We start from the raw sequence: 20,157 nt of genomic DNA, 5'->3' as shown, positions 1-20,157 counted from the left end.
TCGGTGATCAGAAACAAAAGCTGGCCTGGTTAAAAAAATGCTCTCTTGGGAATAGAGGCTTTATCGTAGCGTTAGTAGTAGTTGTGCCTAGTCGCTGTGGTATATTTGTCCAACAATGGTCGACTACAGTTGACTACCCAAGCTATAACAGATAACGGGTTAAGTTGTGAAAGTGTACATTTTTTAAACCATTTAAGTTGTAGAAAAGAAGTTAATATAGAGGCTTTATCGTAGCGTTAGTAGTAGTTGTGCCTAGTCGCTGTCGTATAGCCGTCCGAGAATTGTCAGCTAATGTTTAGTAACAAAGATATAATAAAAAAAAACGGTTAAACGTAGAAAGTGTACAGTTTTTAAACCATTTAGGTTGTGGAAAAATGTTAATATAATCGGATAATAATTTTTCGATGTTTGCTTGTTTTATTTACGGTTTAAGGAGCCGAAGCTGGCGTGGTTAAAATTAACTGTCTCTAGGGAATAACGGCTTTAACTGGCGTTATAGTGGTCGTGCCTAATGGTTGTGGTAGGTGTCCAAGAAAATGGTATTGTTCAGCAACCAAACTATAACGAAAGAACAGTGAACTGTAGAAAGTCTACAATGTTCAAAGCCTTTAGGTTGTAGAAAAACGCGAATATAACCGATTATACTTTTTCCATGGATGTTTGTTTATTTACCACTGGTTACCAGAAAGATCCAAAGCTGGCGCTGTTAAAATTAACGGTCTCTTGGAAAATAGAGGCTTTATCGTAGCGTTAGTAGTAGTCGCGCATAATGGATAGCCACGCCATCACACGTAAAACGGTTAGATGAAGAAAGGTACATTTTGGGCCAATTGGGATGTAGAAAAGTTTAATTTGAACAGATTTTAGCTAGACTTGTATTTGTACGTATAATTTGGCCAGGATGCTTGCTTACTCTTTTAAAGTGAGAGTCTATGCTCTTTTTTGTTTTCTAAAAATGATGCTTTACGCGACAGTATGTATTCGGACAATATACATTTAAGAAGTTTACGTTTCAAATAAAAAGAATGCGTTTTCAAATAGAATTTTCATCTGTTCGGGAAAACTGATACATATTTCATAAAATTATAAACAAACTAGCAAAGCAAACAAGGACAAAAGGCAGCAAATCCCCAAAAGCATAATTATAGTAAAATTTTTTTTTGACTAGAAAAAAAGAATTGAATAAATCAAGCACTGACTATAATTTAATATATATATACTTCATTTTCATCTGTGCAGGAATACCGTGGTTTTACCTTGATAAAAACTACTATTTTGAAAATAATAAACAAGCATGGACGAAAAGGCAGCAGATTCTGAATACAGAGTGAAACGTCCTCGTTGGAATAAGTCTTGGGACTTCATGTTCGCGGTTGTCGGTTGTTCGATTGGGCTCGGTAATGTTTGGAGGTTTCCCTATCTATGCTTTAAGTATGGTGGAGGTAAGTTGGCAAAGCGAACTTGTAGCTTTTATTGCAACGAGAGGTGTTAGTAAAATAACTGTTTTATGTTGTGACTATACTGGACTAATTTACAGGCCATGCCAAACTTATTATTTTATTCGAAACTGTAAGGCAACACCTTTACTACTTGTGGCTTTTATTACAACGTTTGCAACGAGATGTGATAGTAAATGAACTGTTCTACAGTATACTGACGTATTTCAACTAAAATCGTGTAAAATGTCAAATTTATCATTTTATTCGAAACTAAAACACAATACCTTTACTATTTCTTCCATTATGGAGGAGGTAAGTTTGTAAAGAGAACTTGCGGTTTTTATGGCCACCTTTTGCAACTTGCAACGAGAGGTGTTAGTAAAAGAACTGCTGAACCGTATACTGACGTATATGGAACGTAGCAAGGCCATAGTGTCACAGAAATTTAAGCTGTATGCAGTTTTGAGCCTTAATTTCTAGTGTCGAAAATCAAACATATAAAGTGGAAACATTGGATGTCAGAAAGTCGAAAAATCCGCTATTTACAACAATATAAACAAAACGGATGGTAAAGTTACCGAAAATAATAAATAAAATGCTGAGCTTTGCAAAAACTAAACAGCACTTGTTTCCGCAAACGGAAAAGGGTTCCCGAAATCAATAGCCCGGCTTCAATTCAGCGAATTCAAAGTTTCCTTCAGTGCCTTTAACCACAAAAGCAAGGCTAGCATTCCTTGCTGTGTTTTTACATTCAGAAAAGCGCTTACTATGCCGTGTAAAGGCTTCACGGAGTTGTCCGTAACGGCTTAGCGTAGGAAAAAGAACCGCAAAGCGTATTGTGTCTACAGGCAACTCGCTGTAGGAGAAGTTTCCGTGTGAAAGCTCTTTGTAAAGTCAGGATCTGATGGGAAAAGCTTAAGGAGAAGCCTAATCCTGTCTTACATACCAAGACTGTGACGAAATTTAGGGGACGTGACACAATGCGATTCTTTTATAAAAAAAATTATAATTGTTATTTGGTAGAGCGCGATTGAATTGTAGTATATATCAATTTAAATCCGAGCCTAAATCTAAATTCTCGGGGGACGATCTAAATTTTTAACAAGTCGCCCTGATTAAACTTTAGGGAAATAGTTTTCCACTCTTTGTTGTTTTTTACTTTTTGCTTTTTAATTCACATTACTTTATTAAATAATAAACTTATGTTGACATAACGAAATAGAATAACGTTTACTTGAATGTTTCGCGCTAAATCACGTTGATTACGTCATAAAAACTCTACTATAGATTTAACAAACCCAAACTTTAAAATGTTACACAGCTTTACGCATATAGTATATAATTACACAGCCTTACGCATATAATATAGAATGTGTAAGGTGTTGAGAATCACTTATTTTAATAAACCAGTTGTATGTATGAGTTGTGTATGACATTAAAGTGAACGTTTTTGTTGATACAAACTCGACTACATCAATCATTTCAATTAAGTTGTATATGGTATCAATGTAAACGCTTGGCATATAACAGGTTGTGCAAGATAGGGAGAATCAAGTATTCTCTGTTCTCACTAGTTGTATGAATTGTGTATAACACCAATGTGAAAGTCTTATGTTTTAGGTGCAACTGTAAAATATAAACCATACAGCTTTACGCATATAATATAGGTTGTGTAAGGTAAGCAGCATCAGGTATTCTGCTTAAAGTTTAAACCAGTTGAGTGAGTTGTACATTACAAATGTCCACTGTTTTATGTTTCAGGTGCTTTTCTCATTCCCTACTTGTTCTTCGCCTTCTTCCTGGGGATTCCCCTGGTGATTTTGGAGACCTCTCTCGGTCAGCTATTGCAAGGGGGTCTCATGAAAAGCTGGGGGGTTGTACCCATATTTAAAGGTAATTCAGCAATGTCATAGAATATCGTGTGCTTCAAAAAAAGTGCCATGAAAAGTGAAAAAAGGTCAGCATTGGTGTAATTAGTAAAAAATCGCAAAACGTCCTAAATTAAAAGGGCAAAATGTTTTAGCGCATGAAAACTTACGTTACCTTTATTGTATTATATTTTGTAACAAAAATATCTTTAAAAGCAGAAAAAGCGTAGGTAAAAAAAAGCTAACCATGGCTGATATCACATAAGTATATCAAACAAATTCCGATACCTACCACTTTGTATCGGCTCCGATTCACTAATATCGGAAAACACAAGAGTTCGAAGGGTTTAGGCTTCAAACAGAGCTTTTAGTAAATTATTACGCCTACTTCAAAAAAAATTACGGTTGAGTTTTTCAGTTATGATTGAATATTATTGACGTTTAAGGTTTTTAGGAGTAGGTGTGAACACATTTAAAACACTTACATGGCGGAATTATACAGCTCGTAACTTTACAATTTAAGCAGTGTAAGTGTGCTAAAAGACTGACACCTTTATCTCAAAAATATCGCGGAGAAAGAATAACAACTTTATACGTGAATGATAAGAAACTGTGTTAAAATTTCATAGTGTGAGTCATAACTTCGTTAAAAGCCCGCGGCGTTGCATTGCATAGACAAGCATGGGAAATCGGTTGTGGCTTGTCAGTCAAACTTTACTTCAAACGCCTATCGACATGCAATTGTAATACCTGTTTCATTGGTGTATCAATCACAGACATGGCCTGGATAACAAGGGATAAAAAGCGCTCTGCTTTAACTGTTGTCAATTAAATCGCCTTAAATGACTAGAATATCTTTGAAACCTGTCTATATTTCATTGAAATGGTGTGGGAACAACATAAGCGCTTTGAACCAACAGCTGTCACTCTAATTTACACCCATCTCTCACTATTACTGTTCAAGACATGACAATATAAATACAGTTGCACATTTTTACCATCAGTGTTCCTTTATGGGTTGAATAACCTTACATAATGCTAGGAATTATTCAACCTTGTTAATAGAGTGCTATAAAACCAAAAATCGATAATACGTTTAATATCTGGAATAAATGACACTTAACCTAAGTAACTAGTCCATAGAGTAACGGACAGGTTTTCATTAAGGACTTTCGAGTCTTGCTAATGTTATTTGAGGATTGTGTTATATGAAATGTGCCTTATATACTGCGTAACCAAATGTCTATTCTAACAGAATACTAAGTTGTGCAACAATTCTGGAAAATTCGGGGTTAATGACGCAATTTTTGCACTAAGGTCTAAGACTCGATTCCGACAGAAAAAACATGTTCCTAACAGTCCGGTCGTTTAAAATGTCCTATCGGCTTTCTTAAATATATCAATCATGTTTCCTGATAATGAAAAGATAAAAAATATTTCAAAACCGCCATCTGATTTCAATTACAACGGTCTGTCCAGCTGTTGGCACATCGGCGTATTTCTCCTGCAGTTGTATTGAATTCCATAAATTATTTAAACTGATGTTTTGTGTAATTTTACCCACACGCTGTAAACCAGTGGTCAATTCGTCGGCAGATGCATTTAAGCTGTCATACCAAAAGTAATAATGTTTTTGACGCAGAATATTTAGCATCTTTGTGTGAAACCCCAAATTAGTTTAAATTTAGCCTGATTTCACCGTGTCAAAATGCTTGACTTGTCACATCAAGCCACTAATTGCTTTGGAATCACTGTTTTTAACTACGAGTTTTAAAACAGAATTTCACGAAACCTGATCCAATCAGTCAGACAACAATTTTCATTTAAAACATCAATCCCTACAATTTATTTAGTTGCTAATTAGCCAACCAGACGTCAATAACAACACAAATACATTTGACGCAAAGTCACTTTTTTAACAAGCAGCCATTAACCTGATTTTTATCACGTGTCTTGAACAAACTGAAGTGTAGCGAAAAGTATCAGTTAGTCAAATTTATACCAGTAAGTGAAGTCAAATTTAAAAACAAATTGAGCATGATAGCATTGTAGTTACTGTATACGTAGAAGAATATCAAGCCCCATGCACAAATATGTAAAAGTTTAGGAGATTGTATTTAGAATAAATATCAAAGCCCATACAGAACTATGTATAGCATAATGTTTCGAAATACAAACCTAAAATTGCAATTTTTTCAGGCATTTCTTTGGCAGCATTGGTCACCATGTTCTACTGCAACACTTACTACCCCATTCTTCTAGTGTGGGCTTTTAAATACCTCGTTACCAGCTTCCAATCCACTCTACCCTGGTCTCATTGTGACAATGTTTGGAACAGCCCTGATTGCGTAACGCCGAACTCAAACCTCACCTCGCAAAACCTCACAAGATCTAATACCTCGATCTCGGCAGCTGAGGAGTTTTGGAAGTGAGTATGACACACTATAACAGGATTTCTAGGGTTGTTGTTGTATAAGTAACTGAAACGTTCATAAAACGTATGTATTCTGTGCAGCAGCTGAAGAGTTGTAGGAAGTACGTTTAACGCTGTGTATTGTAGGAATTATGTGTTTTATTTTGTTTTATAAACTTGACTGAAACGGTAATATAAACAATGTGTGCAGACGTGCTTTTCCGAAGGCATGAGTTTTGGAAGTGAGTTTGACATAGCTTTTGTAGGCATTCTAGGGTGTTTTTTTGTTGTATAACCTTGAGAAGCTGAAAACTTATATATAAACAATGTGTATTCTGTGATCAAGCCCGTGCCTTTCCGAAGGTATCCGATGTAGTAAACTTCTTTATGTCAAGTAGCTGCGTAAACCTTGGGTAAATCTATTGATGTATGGTAGCTGCGTAAACATATCATTAAACGCAATATTACAGTTTCCGTGAAGTTTTTTAGATAAGTATAATGAAGAGTATATTGTAGGGCGATCTGGTAGCTTTTTTGTGGTAGAACCTGGAGTTGCTTTTTAATTTTTATGATTCTTGAGTAAACATTTAATAAAGCACATTCAGGATCACATTCTGCAATTTTCGGCTTATGGACCGAAAACTTTATGTTACCAATCAGATATTTTGAAATTCTTATCAATTTTAACACGCTGTTACCCTAAACATAACAACTAAGATGTTTCAGTAAAACAGTCAAAACTGAATCTTGATTGTTTTCTACATTTTCGACTTATGGCAGTCTTCAATGAAATTGAATATTACGCTGTGATATTAAACCATAGTAGTATACTGATGGGGTTAAGGGGCGACAATAATTAATTAATTGATTTATTCTATTTTCCAATATCACATCACTGTTATAAGCCCTTCGGTTAAGTCGCAGGGTCTTGTAGCTTATTTACAAGATATTCAACAACCGCGTTATTCTATTACTATTTAGCGGATGTGTGTCAACTTGTCAACCCGCCCTATATTAAATTTAACGTCCGTTTTACTGAGATATGCATCGCTGTTAAATGTGTGGTCTGTTCACAAGGCTTGTATTGGTGATAAACTACGCGCCGTTTCCATTTGAATGACCAAACCGCATAGCGCGGAATGTTTCTTAGATATGCCCGGTTTTTGTGTACACTACGTGTCTACAGGGCTTGTTGACTGCAAAATTAATATTCTTTTAACTGAATAATAATGCTTCCACTTAAATTTAAAACAACGGCTTAAGAAAAATCATACTCGCTGTTTTAGAACGCTTATCAGTTTAAAATGTTAGTCAAATATTATATTTTCTTATTGTACACTTAATAAATTGGACAATTCAACTAAAACTTGCCAATGCGATAGAGTGAAATTATTTGAAAAAAAAACACAATTTACGAAAGCCAAGTCCAAGCAAAAAGAAGTAAAGAAAACGGTACATAAAACGAATTAATGTCGTTTTATAATTATGTAGGACCGTGTGCAATCTAAACATCTAACGTTATCTTAAGAGAGATTGAAGTAACATTCCGCCGGTACCCCGGATCTATATTATAATCACGTCCTTATTATACAGTAAGGCGCAACGTTGCGTAGTAGACCACAGGATTTTGATACAGGCGTTATTGGGCTTGAACCTTAATGACTTTCCGGCATGATTTTAACGATTGGAGGCCCTATCTGATTTTGATATAGCGTGCATGAGTGGATCAATAGGCGATAAAGATAAAACACGTGGCTTCCTATAGCCTTTCCTTTCTGTTACTGGCATACTTTTAACTTGATTAGCTATGGTTGACAAACCTCCATCAGATTATTGGGCCTTGGAATTTGTTTTGTATTTTTCCATTACCGAATAGAATGTTTACGGTATTTTTCCATTGAGTCGGCAACGGGAAAAGGACTAGCAGTCTGTCAAAAACAATAATTATATACAATCCACGGTACGCCATACTTAATTCCCGACATTACCGACTAAAATGTGGATGACAAGAATAAATATCAAAACCTATACAGAAGTAGGTTTCATTTCGTGGACGCTTTGAACACTTAAGATAATGGCTGCAGATTGTAGTTAGACAAGAATAAAAAATCAAAGCCCATATATGAGTAGGTAGCATTTTGTCAACGCTTCAGAGATTTTTACTTCATTCTACATCTAAAGAATTTTATTTCCCATCAAATTACAACCTCCAGCTATTCATTATGCTTCAACATGTGACACGAAAAACGTTATGGATTAACAGGGGTGGTGGGGTACTTTGGCAAAAGCGCATTTTGCTAATAAACTAAAACCTTTTATATTTTTCCAAGGTTAATAACACGCCAATATGCATAGGTAGTACAGATATACGATTACTCAATATACAAAACACCTTAAAAACAAACAACACCTTAAAAAAGAACTACAATGATGTATTCATACAAAACAATAACGTCAAGATTTGCGCGACTTCTAAAAGCTGGGTGGTCCAACTGGTCCATCGATATTAGGAGTCATGGAAACTGCATAAGTTTAATAGCACTTTACGTTTCGCACAACATTAACCGCCACTTAAAACCGATTAATGTAAAGTATTCGACAAGATTTTTTGAAACACCACTTTTTTACTTTGACTTACACTATATTTATTTTTTTCAAGTGCGAGTCAAGTGGCTCAACACTCAAGGTGAACTCGCCTGTCAATCTCCCACTTAAGAATATATCAACGTGGATTGCGATAAGCGTTATGAAGAGAGACTGGTTGTACAGGAATTAATGCGCTTTGCTTTACTATTTTTTTTATTACGTGGTAATAAGTTACACGGCGGAAGAAAAAGACGCACGGACGCAGAAAAGATAAAAGATAGATAGGACCAAAAAAACGACAGATATACGTTTAAAGACTGGACCATTTTACTTGAAATGCTGCGAGACTCTTATTTCCCAGCGCAATATGGTATTTTGATTTATTCACTGTTTTTTTACCGCTTCGCATTACTAGATAACTCTTCCAGCTTATAAACAGCAATAGCGCCAGTTGGTGTACAGAATTCGTTTTAGACTTGAAGCAAAGACGAAATATTTTATTTCAATAGTGTTAAAATTTTGGATTCTTCACACCATTGCTTTTTCTCTTATTTTATCAAACTAACGATAACCAAAAAAATTCAGTGAAAGTATGACACAACTAATAACCATAACTATTATCTATTTGGTCTGTCGAATTTCAAATCGCTTAATTCCCAATTAATTTGTTTTTTAATTTTAAAGTTTTACCACCATCAATTGGCTAAGACTTTCCATTATAAAGACAACTTTCGCCGGTGAAATTATTAATTACATATCTGAAAGCGTAAAACGGCTATTTGGACCAAGTGACTGTTTTATTCTATAATTATAGTATGCCTTTATTTTCTTAGAATAGTCTTCAAGAAAATGAAGCGAAAACAAAGTACATAAAATCAGTAGTGTTAGACATTAGTGTGATATAACTGGGGAAGACATGAGTGTACTATATAATATAAGCCAATATCGTTAGTCACTACTACTTCAGAAAGGCTATAGATCACATAATATACATCACGTGTGTATATAAATTTTTCAGTTCACTGCTAAATCTTTCAATGTTTCATTAAACTGGTGATAACCAAAACAAGTTCCAGTACAGGTGTTACAACACTACAAACCTTTAATTTCGAATTACATAAATAAACTACAAACATTTTTAAATTTCCTTTTTTAAACCGAGTTATAATTTTGCCACCTATATATCTCTAAATTTCAAATTTATAAAGGGAAGTTTGCGGGTGAAAACAAATATAGTATTACCAGAAGCGTAAAATGCCCTTTTGATCCTAGTGACGTGCTAAGCAAGTTTCCCACAATACACAAGGGAAAAGCGTGCATTAAACCCTTCCCAGGGGTAGTTAGGCACAAATGCGCGGCCAATATGGGAAGCCACCTACAAACCAGAGACGGCCTGAGGTTTAGTTATAGTAAGACTAACACTTAGGTTAAAAGAAACCTCTAGGTCTCGTTGGGTTTATGGGCAGCTATAACATATTGTTAGCTTCTCGTAGATTTTAATTTTGATGTAAATTATTTTCCAGTTTGCGCTTGGGTTATTGTTAGTGTGTTGTTCCTGTCAACGTTTGTTAATTGTTGTAATTGGTATCACGACAAAAGGTTTTCATCAGGTGTAAGACTGCCAACTGATTGTCGTTAACTTAATAAGAATAGTGGGCAGTCGTTCTTTGAATACTATTTTTTTAAATATTTGGGTTTTTTCAAACGTCATTCTAATTTTCATGGGCGCCGTACAGTGATTTCGTTTCGTTACTAAATTCAAATAGCGGTAATAAAACTCTTGCAAATGTCATTCTTTGCTGACATGTGCATTCAAAATGTTCGTTACAAAAACTACATCGATTGTGATTACCACCAACAAATAACACCTTGGCTAAATAAATGAGCAATCAAGTCCACGCTAAATTGACTTTGTTTAGCCGGGAGGTGCTCGGTGTTTCTTCGGGGATTGAGAACGTGGGCAGTTTGAGGGGAGATCTCGTGCTCTACCTTGCGATCCTGTGGGTCGGGATCTACTTCTCAACTTTCAAGGGCATCAAATGGACAGCCAAGGTCAAAGAAAAAAAAAAGTTTTTTAGGAAATATTGGGAGGCGGCGTTGTGTATTTGGTTATCTGACAAACAACTTAGAGTGAACTTTGGTTACAACTATGTTAGACATGTTGTTTTTGTGTGTCGTTTAAATCAAGGCCTATCGCATGTTAGATAAACTAATCCAGACAATAAAATTAAGTTTATCGAAATTGTAACTTATCACGATAATTATGTGACCCCGAAAAAAACAATTTTTGGACACGTGTTTTTTTTTATATTATTTAATGTGAAACGGTGTGTACTTTGAAATTAAACAACGAGTGAGAATTAAAAATAAATTATTGGAAATTAATATAAAATAACTTTTTTCTAGGGTTCCGTTTTAAGTATTGCTTTTCATTAAAATAAACTAGGTTTCAAACAAAAAAAACAAGAAAAATTTTCCTAAAAATTAGGTATTTTTTGCGTTGTTAATTTGCTTTTGCTAACATCGCCTGTTGTTTATTCCAGGTTGTGTACGTGACTGCCACCCTCCCCTTTCTCCTCATTTTCATGATTCTGATTCGCGGCGTAACACTAGATGGCGCATCGGAGGGAATAAAATATTATCTTTACCCGAACGCTACCAAGCTGATTAATCCAGAGGTAAGGAGAACAACTAGCCTAATACCATTACTGAGTTGTTAAACGTTGTTTGAAAGCTTAGTATTTACTCTCTCAAATAGCTATTTTACTCTCTCCAATTTAGTTTCATAAAATACAGTATTTACTCTGTCAAACATCGGTAAAGGAAAAATTAAATTCTTGCAATAGGCAAGGTTGTGCATAGCCGTAGCGTATCTTACAACACTATAGAGCTCAGTAACCCAGAAGTTTAGGAGCTTAATATCGCCTATTTAATTAACAATATCGTAACACTCGTTTTCGTTGTTTTATGCTTAATATGCTCTATTCCAAATAAAAGGCATCGTTAAAAGACAAATCAAGTTCTTTAAATAGGCGAGGTTGTGCGGCGCGTATCTAACAATGCGTTTGTCTTTAACAGTACTATTTCGAGTACTATTCGACGAGATATATAAAAGCTATGAGATTTTCATGTATTGGTAGTAATTTAATGAATTGCGTTTTTTGAATGTGTATACTATAATCTATAACCATTATACGGCTAGGGTTGTTCGACAGTATATTGGTGATTAATTTAACACTATTTATTTTGAAACGCCTTTAAAAGAGCGCCCCCAAAATACCCTCAATTGTAAATAAATGTATATCGACCAATTTGTAATTTAAGGGTTTAAGTTTATATACTATGTAATTACATCCTATTTAAATTATAAAGTTGGAAAAAAGGGAAGCCGACTGCTTATCAAAGGACAAAAAAAAATGGGTATACTTCATTTGACCAACTATTAAAAGTAATATGGCGCTTTTTAGGTTTGGGTCAGCGCCGGTTCTCAAGTGTTCTTCTCTTATGCTGTGAGCTTCGGTATTTTGGTCGTGCTGGGAAGCTACAACGACATCAAGCACAACTTTTGGAGGTTGGTGTTTAGAAGTTAAAGACAAAAACGGTATTTCGGCGCATAGATGTGTACTGGGCTGGAATCAAAAGCATCACTTAACAAACAATTGGCGCAATTTGCAAGATATATACGACGTTGTATCGTGAAACACAATAAATCTGGTTAAAATTCAAAACGATCTTGCGCTTCCCACTGATGCTTCAGAAGCATTAAACAATATTTTATCGTGTAATTTCGCAATACATGTTTTTTACCAACAGAAAAATAGGTCGAGTAGAACATTTATGATGATACAAGGCGGCTTTATTAATATCATGCTGATTTAGTAGACTTATTTGACTTTGACATTCATTTCAAAGCTACATTACAGATCCGTGCATAGTGTACCGAAGTTTTGTGTTGAAATGTAAGAAAATGACATGTTCACTTTCCCAACAGGAATTCAATATTCATCGGCGCCTTAAACTCAATAACGAGCTTCACAAGCGGATTTGCGGTGTTTTCAACCCTGGGCTTTATGGCCAAGTATCAGGTAACTGCTGTTATTAGTAAAAATCTACACACTTTTGATTAAAACAGTCAGGTTTTTAATTACAACTTGCTGTTAATTCATAGGGATTACAAAGTGAAGACTGCGTTTATATGTATCTAAGGACAGCATGAAAAATAATTCATATCTTAAGTCAACGTTGATGTGTCAACAACGTTGTACCTGTTCAACACATGGAAGTGCTAATTAATGCTTGATTACAAACGCAGCATGATTAGAATTGCGTCCCACCTTTTATAAGCGTTTTCAGTTACATGAACTAAAGATGATACAAGTGCGTATCGAAACGCTTTTAACAAGAGGGTTTCGATTAACTTAACCTATTCGCTTTGACGTTTATTATTAGAACATATTTTTATTGTAGAACACAACTGTGGATAAGGTGGCGCAATCTGGTCCCGGTTTGGCCTTCATAGTTTACCCTGAAACTCTCTCATTACTTCCACTGCCGCAGTTCTGGTGCGTTATATTCTTCCTCACCCTGATGTCACTCGGCTTTGATTCACAGGTTTGTATTTTGTACTTCTACTAAAATGCGTTTTTAGGTAACATTAGAAAGCTACCACAAATACAGTTGGTATCAAACTTTTAACTTGACGAACCATTTTTTTTTTCAAATAATATTTAGAGGACCTCATTTGTTAAAATGGTGAATAAAATACAGAATATTCACCCCAATATGCCAATCAGGACCATTACAAAAACTTACTGCGCCAAAGTTGCGAAATTATTGAATATCTCAAATAAAAGCCTGTTCTGTAGCTTACCTATTATATTAATCAATGACTTTTATAGATACGCAGACAACTTAAAAACTTACTTACACACATTAAGCAGTCCTAGACTCTAGTTTAAGTCGAATTTAAAAAACAAAGTCATCGGTGATATTTTGACATTTTTCCTACTAACGATTGTATTTTCTAGTTCGTCTACCAAGAGTGTTTCGTGGGAACAATGTTGGACAACTTCCCCAACCTTCGCAAGCACAAATACTGCAGGGAAGTGCTTCAAGCCATCTTCGCTGTGTTCATGTTTATTCTGGGTCTTCCAATGCTAACAGAGGTACCAAAATAAAAATACAGCAAACAAACAAACAACCCTAGTCCTGACATCCATAAAACTACGCCAACCCAAGTTTATTCTTAACTCTAATTGCCATTAGCATAGAAATTCAGCAACCTACTTCAATCTTAACTCTAAAACGATTTGTATAAAACTACAGCAACTTACAACAACCAACACTAAAAATATGATTTGTATAGAAATTCAGCAATTACAGCAAACCACACCCAAAATAAGATTTGTATGGAAATACAGCAACCTACAACAACCCAAATTTAAATAACATTTGTATAGAAATACAGCAACATACAACAACCCACACTCAAATATAAATTGCATAGAAATACAGTAACCTACAACAAACCACACTAAAAATACGATTTGTATAGAAGTACAGCAACCTACTTTAACTGACACTCAAAATACGATTTGTATCAAAATACAGGAAACTACAACAACCCACATTTAAATAGGATTAGTATAGAAACACAGCAATCTACAAATAAACCCTTGTTTCTATTGGCACATAAATACAGCAACAAAAACCAACCTTAATTACAATATGATTTCTACAGAAATACAGCAAACGACAGCATAACATTTTTACTTCACGCAGGGCGGTGTTTACGTTTTCGAGATGTTCAACAACTACGCAGTGGCTGGCTGGTGCATGTTCTTTATCGGGTGTTGTGAGTTTGTGGCCATAGGTTGGTTTTACGGGGCTGATCGTTACTGGGAAGCCATGACCAGCGCTATCGGTGATATTCGAGGAAAACTGTGGATTAAGCTCTCGTGGATGTTTATTGCGCCGACCATTTGTGTGGTAAGTATAAATGTGTTGTTAAACCTAAATATTTAAAGTCCACAGCAAAGTACTCTAGCAAAGCTAGGAATTTAAGGTCGACATTTTCTTGCAAGGGTCAAGGTGATTTCTATTATTCACATATTCAGTGCAACATCAAAAGTCCACTTTGAACTTAGTTTTATCTTGTGCCCGTCGCTGTATTAGTCTAGTCAGGTGCTCGGAACAAAAAAGGTTTAAATCTAAAGTTCGTCAATCTAATTAAGTTCTTAAAAAAGAAATATATTTCGCTGCACTTAACCGCACCTTGGGTGTTCAATTCAAATCGATCCTTTAAAAGCAAATGAAAAACGCCACCTTTGATTTAGTTAGGAAGAAACTAAATTTAAAATTTGGTTGTTAGGATGAGAAGTTATGTTGGAGAGTAGTATTTTGTTGGCAGAAAATATATCGCATTTAACTTCGTACTGTGCATAAACATTAAACGCAAAAGTACAGTGTATAAAACTAAGCGCTTGGTTACGAGTCATGTTTTAGGTGCAGTTAATCAGGCACAGCATACAAAACGAAAATACCCAATAAAAATTTGTTACATTATGATAAAGATTTCTGTTAGCATACTCAAGTTTAAAGAGGAAGTGCTCATAAAATGCAAAAAGTAAGACTGACAATTAACATTTTTTAAATTCTTGGAAGTAGTTTCTATCATACACATTTACGTAACCTGTTCAAGGTAACGCTTAAATTTACAGAGGGCAAGTCGTGATTAATCAAGAATCTCTATGAAACCTCAGAACGGGGTTCGGTTCCCGGTCAGGGAAATAGAAATCTTGTCAAAATCGCTATTGACGGAGTTATCTAAAATAGTTTGGCTGTACATCTTTTAAGCTGGACAACGTTGAATATATAGGAAGTTGTAAAGAAGTAAAAAAACAACAACAAATATAGTCACACTAGATTACTAGAGGGCCTATAGGCGACTTTTGGTTAATTTTTATACAAAAAAATATGTTGAATATCAGCTTATTATAGTGTTAAAGTCGAAAAGTGAAATGTTCACTGAAAATTGTGCAACTTTTACTGAATAAATGATTAAAGCAGCTAAAAGTACCAAGGACAAGAAAAAAGGGATTGTAAAATAAATTAAAACTACATGACAATCCGTGTTGGTTTTTATTACCGCTGTGTTACAAAAACAGTTCAACTAAACGACTTAAGTTCATCGCGTATACGATTACAAAATTAGAGAAGCGATTCTAAATATAAAAATAAATGAGAATTATGTCTTTTCGTATCACTCATACAAGAGAATCTAATGTATTCCAGCTGGTCATAGTGTACAATCTGGCCTGTTGAAAATCGTATTGAAATAGCTTGACTAAACGCAATTACGTATACGATTTCAACAATAATATCATCGATGGTAAAACTGATGAAAATAAATGAGAAATTAATGCATTTGTTTTTCACTCATACAGAATCTATTGTTTTTCAGCTGGTTATAATCTACAGTCTCGCCGGAGTTTCCCCACTAAAGTACGACGGCAAAACCTACCCACCCTGGGCCCAAGTTATAGCGCATATGATGAGCCTTAGCTCTGTTGGAATGATCCCTGCCTATGCAATCTACAAAGTGATTACAACACTGAGGAATGGTGGAAGCATAAAAGAGGTAAAATAAATAAAAGTTACATAATACAAATGCGAGAAGAATGGAAAAATCGATATATCCTTCTGTTTCATGTCTTTTACAACACTATTAATAGGTTTATGAAAACAGAGGGTATTCAATAATATCAAAGGTTTAGGACATAATATTTATAGGCAAACATCATTGAGGAAAAAATCCAATTAAACTTTTTTCCTGGTTTTTAGCTATGTTTAGTTTTAGAAATATGTGAATTATAAGCATTTGTACAACCGATGTGTTTTCAGCTTACTACAATCACTATAAGTCAAGGTTCTGATGATTTTTAACAAATTTTAACGGGAGATTTTTTTAAAGCGAAACGCCCATTTATTTCCGCATGTCCTTTAAGACAGTTTATGACATCTTAATCCACGCTATTGGATTGCCGTCAAAGCTAAAAGGTCGAAGAGTTTTTCAATATTGATTCCTAATCTGCTGGTCTCTATTTTTAAAGAAATAACCAAGGAAAACCTTTTATGCTTAGTTTAAAGAATGTGCTTTTTTTAAAAGCAAGAATGGCGAATAAACTTTTGGAACATAATGGTTTGGGGTTGTAGTAACAACACCACACTCCATACAAAAGTAGGTAGCATTTTGAACGTTTTTAAAATGCTACCTACTTGTGTATGGACTTTGATATTCTTACTACGTCGAATAAAATTGTGGATTCTTTCCTTCTTTCTAATTTTAAAATTGTTTTTTCTAATTCCATTAGGACTTTCTTTTTGGAACTTGTAAGAACCACCATAAACTATTTAGGCATATTCAAAAACAAAAATGATTACAAAATTACTTTTAAAAATCTATTTTCGTTTTTATTGTTTTGTTTTTCATTTCAATTGAATTTTATTTATAATAATACCTAATAACGAAAAAAAATTCGTTTTTTCAAGATTTGTTGTTTTGCAAGGTGAATGTAGCATTTACTTTTGAGCAATAATAATTTTTTGATATTAACAACATGTTTTTGTGATTTTTTCAGTTATGTCGGCGACCGTTTAATGTCGACGTCAAGCCAGAACCAGAAGAAGGAGAGATGCTTAAACCGATGATCTAACTTCAAAACTTGAGGACTCATTTCGCATTTTTTCGCTACATAAACACTTTATTTGATGAAGCTTTTAGTGCAACCGTTCTAGGTTGAAAACGATGACTTACTCAGTAATTTGCAAAGTGTTCAAACAAAGCCAAATTTTGAAAGTGAAACGGAACATCTTGAGACTATTTGGTTTGTTTTTAACACAAACTGAACACGCATAAGAGTTAATATATACTGCTTAAGGCGTCTATTAACTTCAACTGATTTCTAAAAAATAAACTTAGCTCAATCAGTTAAATACAACAAAATAAAAATCTGAAACATATGGTTATAATTCACAACAGACAATCAATATCTTAAACAGTTACTACAAAATTACTGATCTTTAACTTTTAAACACACCTTTGTAAAGCAAATCAAGACAGTTTGAGAATAACTGAGCTAGAAACACCGCGTTTTTTATCTTGCAGTGCGAGCAGCGAAATATTTTCTACTGAGTTTCATTAAATTTGCTCCTAATTTATTTTTACGTGCTACGATCAAAATGATGATGCGCATACAATGTATGGCTTTTGCTCATTTTCAACACAGCTCTACTTGCTTAATCCATTATATGGCTTTCCAATTACTGCATGGCTTTTTACATCATGCTACATATTTCACTATGTGATTGCTTTGAAGTTTTTTTTATACTTCACGCAATGATTATATCCGATGTAATTAGTATGCAACGAAAACCTTCACGTTATTCTGAACCATATTTCATAATTCTTATTTACATTATGAGTACCTCAAATAACTCGCGGTCGATTTTGTTGCTACAAATTATAAGCTATGATATTTATAACGCAAATAACAAACCGTAATATTGTCAAGAGTTTGCCAATATTCCAAAAAAGTCTACTTTCGCTCCTATGTCAAATTCCGTACATGTATTAGTTTTAACCTTTAAAGCCTCTAAACAACTTTTTAAGTATTACCAGCGACGGTAATTGAATTAATGCAAACTATTTGTCGTTTGAGATGCCATATTTTTCTTGTAATAAATTACCAGGCTACCTCCTTGCGATATTAAATAACAACTCAAACGTTTAATTAGTGAAACCATCATCAGAGTTGTAGAATTGTGAAGTTTAAATCCGTAAACTATGTAATACTTGTGCTACAATCCGTACCTTTCTCAACCAACATTTTGGATTTGTGGAGCATAATGGCTGGAGTTTTAGTTAGACGTGGAAAGCATATCAAAGCCTATACAAAATAAGGCAGAATTTTCGTGTTGAAAATGAATAATTTTATATTCGAAACGTTTACAAAATACTTCCTACTTCTGAAAAATTCATTAAACGTTTAATTACAACCTCCAGCCAATGTGCTAAGATTTATTCGAAACGTTCACAGCATGCTATTACTGTACTTCTGTATTGGATTTGATATTTATTGTACGTTTACCTCCACCACCAGTCAATATACTAATCTTTGTTTGAAATGTTCGATGAATTCTACCTACTCCAGTATGAGCTTTGATATTCATTAAACGTTTAACTACAACCTCCAGCCAATATGCTAACTTGTTTGCATGGTTTACAGAATGCTACTTATTTATGTATGGGCTTTAACATTAATTGTACGTTTAATTTCAACCTCCAGACATTATTTTAAGATTTATTCGAAACGTCCACAGCATGCTATTACTGTACTTCTGTATTGGATTTGATATTTATTGTACGTTTACCTCCACCACCAGTCAATATACTAATCTTTGTTTGAAATGTTCGATGAATTCTACCTACTCCAGTATGAGCTTTGATATTCATTAAACGTTTAACTACAACCTCCAGCCAATATGCTAACTTGTTTGCATGGTTTACAGAATGCTACTTATTTGTGTATGAGCTTTCGGATTTTTGGATGCTCATTGGTGCGAGCTCTTGTGTGTGTGTGCTTATTTGTATCGCCTCGTTGCGTTTTTGCGACACGAAACGTAATTAAATCCGGCCGAGAAAATCAAAGAAGCCAGGATCTTGTCGATTTGAGAGTGCTTGTAATCGATCAGAGGGTCACTGGTTCGATTACACGCGATGTGATGAGTGCTTTGCAGTTTCGAGAAGTGATTGGCATTGGGTTGGGCTTTCTAGCGGGGAAAAAGGGATTAGGCCCGCAGCGCAAACGCTAAATAAACTCACGGTTAAAGAGAACAAGGTATTTGCTCGAAGGGTAACATCCAAATATAAAAGTGAATACGCTTTCTGCAGAAACGTAGACTAGATTAAGTATTTAGATAGAATGCCAGATAAATTTACACACGGTATATAGATCTTGCTCACGCAAAGTTTAAAAGTGACGGTAAAAAACATAGAAATGTGTTGAGAAGTGCAACGCTTCGAACAACAATCAGTCAGCAAGGTCGAAATTTTTTACCATAAGCATGCATTTAGTATATGCATTTTATCGTCGGCATAATGTGGTCCGTTGGAGAGAAAGATTGTATTGTGGAAACACATACTAAGCTAATGTAGAAATGGTTTTGTTATATTTGGGAACCGAAGAGGTTTTGCCGAGGAAAAGGTTTCAGATATCATATAAAGTTTGGTTAGACAAAAGTTAACGTGAATAAAGTACTTAAGGAGAATTGTGGGAAAATAATTTTTTTTTAAAAAACACGCTTGGTATGGTTTTATCAGATTAACCCTGAGTTGCGCAAAATCGGTTTAGCATACAAATGTATATATTGTATTTGGTAATCAAAATCCTGTAGTATTGGACAAAATAAAACTATTGATGTCGAAAACACGACAAAATCGAAAATCGAAAATAATGAGTGTTTAACAAAATTTTACAAAAGGTACTTCGTGCGTTTAACACGTATTTCAAAGCCTGTCCAATTCCATTGTCTCGTCCAAAACACAAGCTGTGAAGGAAAGGCCTAATGGTCTTCAACACAATAAGAACCATAATCCAACACCCATAGCGAGAATTGTGAATAGAGAATACCTCAAGAGCATAAACCAACTAGACTTTCAAGATAAAATCTATTCAAATAGAACTTGGACGTATACGAGAATACAAAATCTGCAGAAAGATTGTCGTATACGCCTGGTAGAAATCTCAGAAAGAACACCCAAGCCAAAACAGAAGTATCATTTTGAACGTCC

General features: G+C 34.7%; 1 protein-coding gene across 1 annotated transcript; it reads left to right on the top strand.

Moving 5' to 3' along the window:
• Positions 1-1,291: 1,291 nt before the first annotated feature.
• Positions 1,292-18,538, top strand: LOC146141184 (sodium- and chloride-dependent betaine transporter-like). The gene is made up of 12 exons (XM_083391066.1): positions 1,292-1,442; positions 3,201-3,332; positions 5,507-5,735; positions 10,226-10,358; positions 10,850-10,984; positions 11,774-11,877; positions 12,298-12,391; positions 12,774-12,917; positions 13,334-13,471; positions 14,088-14,294; positions 15,769-15,945; positions 16,946-18,538. The coding sequence occupies exons 1-12, from the start codon at positions 1,295-1,297 to the stop codon at positions 17,018-17,020; spliced, it is 1,716 nt and encodes a 571-aa protein (XP_083247192.1). The 5' UTR covers positions 1,292-1,294; the 3' UTR covers positions 17,021-18,538.
• The last annotated feature ends 1,619 nt before the right edge of the window (positions 18,539-20,157 follow it).

The sequence above is a fragment of the Ascidiella aspersa genome, chromosome 6, assembly GCF_963924565.1.
Source record: "Ascidiella aspersa chromosome 6, kaAscAspe10.2, whole genome shotgun sequence".
Taxonomy (NCBI): domain Eukaryota; kingdom Metazoa; phylum Chordata; class Ascidiacea; order Phlebobranchia; family Ascidiidae; genus Ascidiella; species Ascidiella aspersa.
The sequence above is the reverse complement of the archived record's forward strand: the minus strand, read 5'-3'. Positions and strand labels throughout refer to the sequence as shown.